The sequence below is a fragment of the Callorhinchus milii genome, unplaced genomic scaffold (assembly GCF_018977255.1).
Source record: "Callorhinchus milii isolate IMCB2004 unplaced genomic scaffold, IMCB_Cmil_1.0 Scaffold1533, whole genome shotgun sequence".
NCBI classification, from domain to species: domain Eukaryota; kingdom Metazoa; phylum Chordata; class Chondrichthyes; order Chimaeriformes; family Callorhinchidae; genus Callorhinchus; species Callorhinchus milii.
In genome coordinates this window covers 1-11489 of record NW_024706274.1, presented here as the reverse complement: position 1 = coordinate 11489, position 11489 = coordinate 1, and the positions used below count along the sequence as shown (strand labels likewise).

The 11489-nt window shown below is 56.6% G+C and overlaps 1 protein-coding gene across 1 annotated transcript; it reads left to right on the top strand.

Moving 5' to 3' along the window:
• Positions 1–90: 90 nt before the first annotated feature.
• LOC103173700 (voltage-dependent T-type calcium channel subunit alpha-1I-like) lies at positions 91–11385 on the top strand (the record flags this gene model as incomplete). The annotated part of the gene is made up of 15 exons (XM_042346741.1): positions 91–257; positions 1466–1882; positions 2184–2284; positions 2591–2714; positions 3186–3254; positions 4872–5056; positions 5196–5322; positions 7118–7243; positions 7907–7996; positions 8534–8726; positions 9241–9392; positions 10066–10175; positions 10515–10648; positions 10961–11031; positions 11307–11385. Coding segments are annotated over 15 exons (2145 nt in total), but the record flags the coding sequence as incomplete, so codon positions are not given.
• Positions 11386–11489: the final 104 nt, after the last annotated feature.

The following is an 11489-nucleotide window of genomic DNA, read 5'->3' as shown; positions in this document are numbered from 1 at the left end:
TGGGTGTGTGTGTGGGTGTGTGTGTGGGTGTGTCTGTCTGTCTGCCTTGCCGACCTATTGGCTTCTTCTCTCTCCGACCGTTTTCCCCAGATCTAAAGGCCGGCTCCATCGCCGTGACCCCCAATGGCCACCTGGAAGCTTCTCCGACCCGGAGCCAGCCGGTGGGATATTCCCGGAGTTCCCTGCACCACGTTCCCAGCTCCCGGAGAAGCAGCCTCACCTCTCTCAGCCGCGGAAACTTCGACCAGAAATCTTTGGTCAGCAATTTATCGCAGACCTCTCACACGCATCTGGGCAATAAACCTCGGGGTTAGGGGATGGAGAATAGTGTAATAAATCTATATAAATGGGGAGGGGGGGTAGGGTATAGTGTTGTATAATATCCCCAGGGTGGGGGCAGTAAATTGTCTAAATAATACTTGGGAAAGGGGGAAAGAGGGAGAGAGGTAAAGGAGTGAGGAGAGGGAATATCACACCAAAACATCTCAAACCGCTTTAAGTGGAATAAATCTAGACCCTGGGGGGAATCTTCCCCTCCACCTGTCTCTTCCCCCCCCCCCCACCCATTCCCACTCTCTTCCCCACCCCACCCGCCTGTCCGTCCGTCCACCCCTCTCCCTCCCCATGCTCTCTCTCTCTCTCTCTCTCTCTCCCCCTCCCTCACCGCGCTCTCTTCCCCGCTTCCCCCTACCTCTCCGCCTCCCACTCCCGCTCTCTCTCACCTCGCCCCTCTCCCTATCTCTCCCTCGCTTCCCCCCATCTCTCTCTATACCACTCCTCTCCCTCCCTCCCTCGAGCCAAGCCTGGCTCTACCGATCATCTCTAATGATTGCTCCCAACGGACTAGTGACTTGCTGGGCGCTGAGGCATAAGTGGGTTATCAGTGACAGATGCCACTTACTCTGTCTTAATGCAGTGGTCACAGACATGGTTGACGTTGGCATTATCGCTGCTCCTAAAATAATAGTTAATTCACTTACAAATTGCTGCCCAGACTCTCTCTCTCTCTCTCTCTCTCTCTCTCTCGTGCCACAAACATCTCCGCGCCCGATGTCTCAGAAAGCCACGGGTTGTGACACGACGTCAATGGGCAGGCGATGGGGTCTAAGCTGGTTGGACTCCAGCACTTACCCCCACAACAACGCACACCCTGGGCTCTCCCCCCCCCCCCCCACCCCACCACCCCCCCCCCCCTCCAAGGCATGGCTCTTGCTAACCCGCACCTATTTCCGGATCGCTTTCCCTGGAATTAGGTGAGCAGGAGGTGTGAGAGAGAGAGAGAGAGAGAGTGGGTGGGGGGGGCATTCACAACCCATCACTCAACCCACAACTACATCACGACGCCTCAAAGAGCTTCCCAGCACATACGGTAAAGTGTAGTGACTGTGTTTTGTGACGCTATTCTCTGTTCTCCCCCCCCCCCCCCCCCACCCACCACACCCTCCCCACCACCACCGTGTCCCAGACCAGCGGGCGCAGCTCTCACTACCTCCCCTGGGGGGCTGGGGGCAGTCGTCGTTCCAGCTGGACCAGCATCGGACGCTCCTCGAGCCTGAAACGCAAGCCCCCGAGCGGGGAATACGAGTCGCTGCTGTCGGGGGAGGAGCGGCGAACACCGGGCAGTGAGGGCGAAGACCCCCAACTCCTCCCCGCCCAACCCCCAGACCCCCGCAAGTCTCGCCGGGCCCTTTCGCTGGACACCCAGGAGCCCTGCCAGCTTCCGCGGACCCCCGGCTCCCAGCCCCACCCTCCGCACAGGAAGGTCAGCCTCTCCCCCACCCCCAGGAACTGCAACGGGGAAACCCCCCGCCTCGTCAAGGAGGTTTTCCCCAGGGTCAACGCCAGGAACGAGAGGGCGGGCGACGAGGACGAGATCGATTATGTAAGTGGTTCCCGATAGCCCACTCCTGTCATCAACGCTCCCCCCACCCCTCCCCCCCCACCCCAAAACCCAACCCAAACCCCAAACCCCCATATACACCCACAACTGCCCCCTTCTTCCAAACCACTGCTCCACTCATACCACACACACACACACACACCAAACAGCTCCCTCCATAACCCCCAAAACTTACACAGCCCTCTTCCCCCTCCTCCGCCCCCACACCCCGATGCCCTTCTGCCCGCCGCCCCCTCCCCTCCCGGCCCAGTGAAGTGACTGTCTCTCTCTCTCTCTCTCTCAGAGCCTGTGGTTCCGAGTTCAGAAGATGATGGAGGTCTACAAGCCGGCCTGGTGCGAGAGCCGGGAGCATTGGTCAGTCTACCTGTTTTCCCCTCAGAACAGGTGAGTGAGTGAAGGTGAGAGGCTCTTTGGCCACAGGCATTCAACAGACACACACACACACACACACAGGCACACTCACACCACACACACACACCCCCGTGCTCGTCTCACAAGGGTTCGATTCCCGCGCAACCGGCAGGTGTTTCGGGCAGAAAATACAGTCAATTCGCTTTACAGGGTGTCCTGTGAAGCGCTTTGCGACGTCTCGACGACGCGATAAGGCGCCGGGTCCAACGCAAAGATTATTATGATGATGATGATGAGGAGGAGGAAATAACCCTGAGTTTGCTCTCTGACCCCCACGAGGTTCCGGCTTCTGTGCCAGATGATTGTCGCTCACAAGCTGTTTGACTATGTGGTCCTGGCCTTCATCTTCCTCAACTGCATCACCATCGCCCTGGAGAGGCCTGAGATCGCACAGCCCAGCACCGTGAGTCACCCTCTCCCAGCAGCAGCAGCAACAACAACAACGACAACTCGTGTGCTCCTGTAGCTCAGTGGTTAGAGAACCCCTCGCCTCGCTAGCCCGGGTTCGATTCCCGGGCAGGTCGGGGCGAAACCTTAGGCAAGTTTCCTTATCACACACAACGCACGCGCGCGCACGCACGCACGCACGTACGCGCACACGCACGCACACGCCTCTGTTCACCCAGCAGTAAGTAGGAACCCACTTGTTAGTCGATTGACGCACCTCTCTCTCTCTCTCCCCCGCGACCTGACTGTGTGCATAATGGCTGCCGTGTTTCGCCCACAAAAGCACACGGTCACTAAACTACACTTTGCCGTAAAAATCAGCGAAGCACTTTATTTTTTTGGAGACGTGCTCAATGACACACCATCATCATTAACGATATTGAAAACCAGATCTGTGCTTGTGACCTGTTTGATTTGCCGTCTGCAGGAACGTCTTTTCCTCAGTGTCTCCAACTACATCTTCACAGCGATCTTCGTGGCTGAGATGGCTTTGAAGGTGAGAGTGGAGGTGGGGGGTGGGGGGGCGTGGAGGGGGGGGGGTGGCAGAGCGGGCCGGTGGGGGCTCAGAGCACGTTTGACAAGCCAGCTAGCCGTAGGGAGGAGATTCCCTCAAAGCACGGACCAGCCTGGCTCATCGGCAGGATTTAACCAGTCACTGGGGGCAGAGAATCCTTCCCCTCACTCAGCTCCTGTTAACCCAAAGCCCTAACTAATAGGTAGGGTGGTCCTGGGGGGGGACTCTCCATGGGGTTGTAGCTGGTTAGACTCCAGCAGTTTCCCCCAACGCACACTCTGGGCTCCCTCGCCAAGCCTTGGCTCTTGCCAGCCTGCGCCTAATACTCTCCGGAATTAGGTAAGCAGGTTGCGCACCCCCAGAGAGAGAGAGAGAGAGAGACAGAGAGGGAGAGAGAGAGAGAGAGAGAGAGCGCATTCCAGTCCAACAATCTATCTCAGGGCGTGTAGGTGGGGGACGCGTTGAGATCTCAGTCGCGTTTTAGGAGACTCTTAAGCAAAGGTGACGTGTCAAACCCCCCCCCCCACCCCCCCCCCCCAGAAAATGAGGCGCGGGTGGGGGTGCGAACGTGACGGGCGTGTGATTGTCGGGAAGAGAAAGAGAGAGAGAGGGAGGGAGGGAGACACACACAGACACACAAAGCTGCGATCCAATGATTGACGTAAATGAGGGAGAACAGAAAGCAGATGGGTTGGAGAGTCTGGGGATGGATTAGGCGGGGATTTGCAGGGTGACTGGCCACGGGGTTCGTGAGAGGCAATTTGTTCCAACAAACAGATCGTTTGATGTGCACAGATAACAGGTCACCTCGCAGGAGGTTGGCATTTTATAACTGTTTCACAGCCAGCAGCTACATACACCTGCATCCATCAACTCTCTCTCTCTCTCTCTCCCTCCCTCTCTCTCTCTCTCTCCCTTCCTCCCTCCCTCCCTCTCTCTCCCTTCCTCCCTCCCTCTCCCTTCCTGTCTCCCATCCGCTCTCGTTTCCTCTCTTGTTCCCTCATTCCCTCCCACCATCCCTCTCCATCCCTTCCTCCCTCCCTCCCTCCCTCCCTCTCTCTCTCTCTCTCTCCCTCTCCTGTTCCCTCGCTCACTCATTCCCTCTCTCCCTCCCTCCCTCCCTCATTCAAGGTACACCTCAAAACACATACCCCTTTGACCGTATTTCGAGTCATCTTTGCCATTTCCCCCCCACCCCCCCCATCCAGTCCCGTTCCTCCAATAAATTGGTCGTTCACCGCGAGCCTATGCTCAGCGTTCCCTGCCCGCAGTCACGTGTGCCCATCCACCGACACAGTCACTACACGTGACAACGTGACAGACTTTCCCTGTGCGGTTTGTGAGCGCATTGTTTCGCCCGCAAAACATCCAGTCACCACCCTTTACAGTGTGTCCCGTGAAGCGCTTTGAGACGCCTCGAAGACCTGATAAGGCTCTGGACCAGACGTAAGGATTATTATTATTGAAAGCGTTGGAGAATTGGGCTTTGGGAGAGAGCTCTGTATGGAATGCGAGGAATATAAAGTTCTCTCTCTCTCTTTCTGTATTTGTGTATAGACATATATTGTCGATGACCTTCTTGTCCCCTCTCTTGTCCAGGTCATCTCCATGGGCTTTTACGTTGGCGACCAGGCCTACCTGAGGAGCAGCTGGAACATCCTAGATGGCTTCCTGGTCTTCGTGTCGCTCATCGACATCGTGGTGTCGCTGGCCTCGGCGGGCGGGGCCAAGATCTTAGGGGTCCTGCGCGTCCTCAGGCTCCTCAGGACCCTCCGGCCCCTCAGGTGGGAAGCATGGAATTCTCGGTTAGGTTTGGAGACACGGTGACGGGTTTCCGTGCGCGCGCGCGCGTGTGTGTGTGTGTGTGTGTGTGTCAGACCAAAGCCAACTGCTCTTGTTGTCGTCGTTGTCGTGGACCTTCAGGGTGATCAGCCGAGCCCCGGGCCTGAAGCTGGTGGTGGAGACCCTGATCTCTTCCCTGAAGCCCATCGGGAACATCGTGCTCATCTGCTGTGCCTTCTTCATCATCTTCGGCATCCTCGGAGTCCAGGTAAGGACCCTCGCCTTAGGCAAGTTTCCTTACTCCCCACACACGCCTCTGTCTACCCAGGGTTGTTAGTCGATTGGCTGATTGCTTTCCGGGTGTGGGGAGTGGGGGAGGAGTAACAATTGGCTGTCGGGTTTCGCCCGAAAAATACACAGTCACTCCACTTTACACTGTATCCTGCGAAGCGCTTTGAGACGTCTCGACGACGTGAAAAGGCGCGACGTCAAGTCCGTACGTGGGTGTTTGCTTGTGTCAGCTCTCTTGTCTGGTCTCTCTCCACCGCCCGCGCCCCCCACCGTCCGCGCCCCCCCCCCCCCACACACGCACACACCCTCCCCCCTCTTTAAATACGACTGTTTGTGGGACATTGCTGTGCGCAATTGGCTGCCGCGTTCGCCCACAAATGTACAGTCAATTCACTTTACAGTGTGTGCTGTGAAGCGCTTTGGGACCTCCTCCCGACGTGAAAAGCGCTATATCAAATGCAAGGATTATTATTATTATTATTATTATAAATACAGAGCAGTCAATGCTGTTATCACTTCGCAGCCTCTGGCAGACGCAGTTCTGGGCACAAAGCCATCAACACTTTCAGCTCCTGCTATCGGCTCCGTCCATTGACCCGACACTTAATCTTCTGAAAACACTTATTAGCTCTCTCGGCTCTGCTGTTAATTGAAAGACGTTCCATCGATTCTCCTTTGAGCGTCTGTTTTCTTTCCATCTCCAGAGCACTTCCCGAACCCCCCCCCCACCACCCCCCCACACCACCTCAGCCGTGATTCCGTTTGCGCCTGGAAAAGGCAGACCTGTGCACACACACACACCCTCTTACACACACTCACACGCAGTTATACCCACACACGCACACACACTCACTCAGATGCAGTTACACACACACACACGCAGTCGTACGCTCACTCACGCACTTACACACACATGCACAAAGTTACACGCTCAGAGTTACACACACACACACAGCCGTACACTCACTCACACGCAGTTACACACACAATTACACACACACACACACAGTTATACACACACACTCACTCACATGCAGTTACACACACACACATACACGTACACTCACTCACACACAGTTACGCACACACACACTTACACACACTCACACACAGTTACACACACATACACTTACACTCACTCACACGCAGTTACACACACACATGCACTAAGTTACACACTCTCAGAGTTACACACACGCACACAGACGCATACAGACACACACACACACAGGGTTGCGGAGAAATTGATTTTAATTCGGAATCGGATTTCCTTTTTTAAGAGGTTTGATTTCTTTGCTCCCCCCCCCAGCCCATGATGGGCCCCTCACGCCACCCCACCTCCCCGCCCCCCACCGACAGACACACCTTCACGCACACACACACAGAATACAGCCTCGACTGTCAGCTCAAAGCCCCCAATGCATGAGGTGGGTCTGGGGCTTGAACCTACAACCTTCTGACACGCACCACAAATGCCCAGCCCAGTGGGGATATGTGTGTGAGTGTGTATATACGTGTGCATGTATATATGTGCGCGTGTGTGTATGTGTGTGAGTGTGTGTGTGTATGTGTGTGCGTGTGTGAGTGTGTGCATCTCCCAGTCAACTCCCTTTACAGTGTATCCAGGGAAACGCTTTGAGACGTCTTGATGACGTGATAAGGCGCTGTATTAAACGCAAGGATTATTACGTGTGTGTGTGAGTGTGCATGCGTGTGCGTGTGTTTACGTGTGCGTGATGTCTCTCAGCGGTTTCCATCCTCACCTCTTCCAGCTCTTCAAAGGCAAGTTTTTCTGCTGTCAGGGAGAGGACACGCGCAATGTCACCAACCGCTCCGACTGTTTGTTGGCGAACTACAAGTGGGTCCATCACAAGTACAACTTCGACAACCTCGGACAGGTACAGCCCTGTACAGCCATCCCGGCCCCCCAACCCGGCCCCCAGCCCCCCAGCCCGCCCCCCAGCCCGGCCCCCAGCCCCCCATCCCAGCCCCCCATCCCAGCCCCCCAGCACAGCCCCCCAGCCCGGCCCCCCAGCCCGGCCCCCCAGCCCAGCCCCCCAGCCCCCAGCCCCCCAGCCCAGCCCCCCCCAGCCCCCCTACCCCAGCCCCCAGCCCCCAGCCCCCAGCCTGAAACATGTGTGTCTGTCAGTCAGTCACCCGGTTCCCCAGAGGCTGTTCGTGGGACGTCGCTTTGCGCAATTGTGCTGCTGGTTATGCCCAGTCGCAGCGCGCAGTCACTACACTTGACAACGAAATCCCGCGACGCGCTGTGAGACGTCCTCCCGACGTGAGAGTTTCCCTCTCTCTCTCTCTCTTTCTCTCTCTCTCCTGGTTTCCCGGCCGACAATCCCTTGAAATCGCTCGCTCGCTTCCCGGCTGTTTGTCGGGAGTGTTGCTGTGTGTAGAGTAGGACTCTCTCTCCCCCTCTCTCTCCCCCTCTCTCTGTCTCGCTCTCTCTGTGGGTTCGGTGGTGGGTTTGTGTAGGTGTCAGACCCCCGGTGACTGGTGTCCCTCCGTCTTGCCTCTCCCCCGTTTCTCCCCCACCCCCCCCCCCTCCCCAGGCGCTGATGTCTCTGTTTGTTCTGGCCTCGAAGGACGGTTGGGTTAACATCATGTACAACGGGTTGGATGCCGTAGCCATCGATCAGCAGGTAAGGGGGGCTGTAAGGTGCTCAGATCAAAGCCTCTCCTCATCGAGAGGGTGGAGAGAGAGAGGGAAGAGGAAGAGGAAGAGATAGGGAGAGAAAGACAGGGGAGAGGGAGAAAGAAAAGGGTAGAGAGTGAGAGAGTGAGTGAGAGAGAGTGAGAGAAAGAGTGAAATAGAGAGGGATTGAGAAAGGAAGAGAGAGGGAGGGAGGGAGTGAGAAAGAAAAAGAAGGGAGTGAGAGAGAGAGAGGAACTGGGAGAGGGAACGAGCGAAGAGAGAGACAGAGAGAGGAGGAAGGAAAGATTGATGCGAGTCAGAAGCTCGTGGGTTCGAGCCCCTCGACTCCCAGGGTCCGTGTCCTGCTCGGGGCGGACAGTAAAGATCTGCTAAACGTGGCTTGGGTGGTGGGGGGGTGGGGGTCGAAGGTAAGGTCCGTTGGCTTCACGGATCGGTTTGCGATGGTGGGAGGGGTTGGTGGGGAACGTCGGGCGGAGAGCTTTGCGGCGGGACTTTTGGGATAAGACGGCGGACCTTTTTTCAGCCCATCACGAACCACAACCCCTGGATGCTCCTCTACTTCATCTCCTTCCTGCTGATCGTCAGTTTCTTTGTGCTGAACATGTTCGTGGGGGTCGTGGTGGAGAACTTCCACAAGTGCCGGCAGAACCAGGAGGCCGAGGAAGCCAAGCGCCGCGAGGAGAAGCGCCTGCGGAGGCTGGAGAAGAAACGCAGGAGTAAGGAAGCTTCTAGAGGCCCCGTGGGCGCGGTGGTTCGTGCTTCCAGTCCCCGGTCCAGTCCTCGGCGTGAGATCGATCGTTAGGCTGTACTTTCCCACCCCATCAGGGAACCCCGCGAAGGGCTTCGAGACGTCTAGAGGATGTGTTAAGGCGCCGCGACAAATGCCGGGACTATTATTGTGATGGTGTAGACCTTAGCAGAGTTTCCTTACTCCGCACACGCGGGCGCCAACACAGACACACACGCGCACACACGTGCACAAACGCGCGCGCGCACACACACTCACACACCCCCAAAAAATGCGGTCACTCAATCCACCGCTGTGCGCAGTTGGCTGCCGCGTTCCGCCCACAAAACACGCGGTCACTCCACTTTACGGTGTATCCCGTGAAGCGCTTTGAAACGTCTCGACGATTATTATTATTATTATTAATTCTCCTCCCTCCCTCCCTCCCTCCCCTCCTCTCCTCCCTTTCGTTCCCTTTCTCCCCACCTTTTCCCCACGGGAAGGGGCTCAGCGGTTGCCCTACTACGCCTCGTACTGTCCAGTGCGTCTCTTCATCCACACCCTGTGCACCAGCCACTACCTCGACCTCTTCATCACCTTCATCATCTGCATCAACGTCATCACCATGTCCCTGGAGCACTACAACCAGCCCACGGTAAGCGAATCTAACCTAAACGGGGTTGGGTTGGGGGAGGGGGGAAAGGGGGCGACAGCGAAGTGGGTGGTGGGGGGGGGAATCAGTGTCCTGAAACAACCCCCACCCCCCCCTCCCTGGGGAGAGCAAGAGGTGAAGAGAAAAAGAGACTCTCCGGACGCAGTATGAGATGTTAAATGGATGCACTGCCCGGAGTCTGCGGAGGTCTGGCTAATGAAATCAGAGCGCTATTCATCCCAGTAATTAAAGTCTCTGCCCGTCCGAGGTGAGTGAGGGCCGGGAGCTGCTGCCGAGGGCTACTGTCATCTTTGTCTGCACTGAGTAATGATAATCCTCCCCCTCACACCCCCCCCCTGGGATTTAATCACAATTATCCATTAGTCGGGTATGTGTGTATGTATGTGTGTGTGCGTGTGTGTATGTATGTGTGTGTGCGTGCGGGTGTCTGTGTGTGCGCGGGTGTGTACGGTGTGTATAAGGGCAGGTGTGTGCACGGGCGGGGGTGTGTGTGTGTGCGTGGGGGGCATTAGCCCTACAAGTCGAAGCCCTAACCCTAATGGGAAGGGTGGTCCTAGCTGTGGCGGGAGGGAGGGAGGGTTGTTTGGGGGTTCGAGGCGGGTGAGATGGAATGGGGTGAAGGGTCTTCTGCGGTGACACTGCCCTTTGCCCACAGTCGCTGGAGGTGGCTCTGAAATACTGCAACTACATGTTCACCACCACCTTCGTGGTGGAGGCAATCCTCAAACTGGTCGCCTTCGGATTGAGGAGGTTCTTCAAAGACAGGTGAGAGCGAGGGTGGGGGAAGTGGGTGGGCAGAGCAGGGGAGGGGGGGAGAGGGAAGAGGAAATGGAGGGGGAAGGAGGTGGTAAAAGAGGGAAGAGTAGAAAGAGAGGAGGAGAGAGAGAGAGAGTTGAGTGAGGGGGAAGACACAGAGAGAGATAGGGAGGCAGAGATGGATACGGAGATGTGGAGAGCAGGAGAGAGGGAGAGGTGGGGGAGGAGAGGGAGGGACACAGAGCAGGAAAGAAAGAGGGAGGGTGTGGGGAGACTGAGAGACAGACTGTGTGTGGGGTGGGTGGGGGGGGGGTGTCTGGCGGAGACTGAGTTGTGTGTCTGTTGCAGGTGGAATCAGCTGGACTTGGCCATTGTGTTGCTATCAGTGATGGGCATCACATTGGAAGAGATTGAGATCAGAGCTGCTTTGCCGATTAACCCCACTATCATCCGCATCATGAGGGTCCTCCGCATCGCCCGAGGTGAGAGAGCAGCCCTCCGACACCCCCCAACAAACTCCGACACCCCCCAACAAACTCGACACCCCCCCAACAAACTCCGACACCCCCCAACATACTCGACACCCCCAACAAACTCCAACACCCCCCAACAAACTCCGACACCCCCCCAACAAACTCGACACCCCCCCCAACAAACTCCGACACCCCCCAACAAACTCCGACACCCCCCAAACTCCAACTGCGAAACTCATTTAGATTTTATATTGTAAAATTGTGTGTGTTTCCCCCCTTCCCTCCCCCCCCCCCCCCCCACCCCACCTCCCCGTCCCCCAGTGCTGAAACTGCTGAAGATGGCCACTGGGATGAGAGCTCTCCTGGACACAGTAGTGCAAGCTCTTCCGCAGGTAAGACTCCAGATCTCCAACCTCTCTCTCTCTCTCTCTCTCTCTCCCATCTCCGGCCCATCCCATTCCCAAAACGGATCAAATTCCCCCCCCCAAAAAAATGAGGTACAGATCAGCTACGGATCAATAGAATAGAATGGCGGAACAGGCTCGAGGGGCTGAATGGCCACCTCCTGTGTTCCTATCAATCCCCAATTCCCAAAGGACCAGATCCCAACAGATCAATGGAAGTCGAAGGCAGAGACATTAACATTTTGTTCTGTCCTCGTGTCCAGGTGGGAAACCTCGGTCTCCTCTTCATGCTGTTATTTTTTATCTACGCTGCACTGGGGGTTGAGCTGTTTGGCAGATTAGGTAGGTCTCCCTCCTCTCTCTCTCTCTCTCTCCCCCTCTCCCCCCCCCCCCCCCCCCCCCCCCCCCCCCACTTCTCCTCTCTCTCACTCACTCACTCTCTCTCA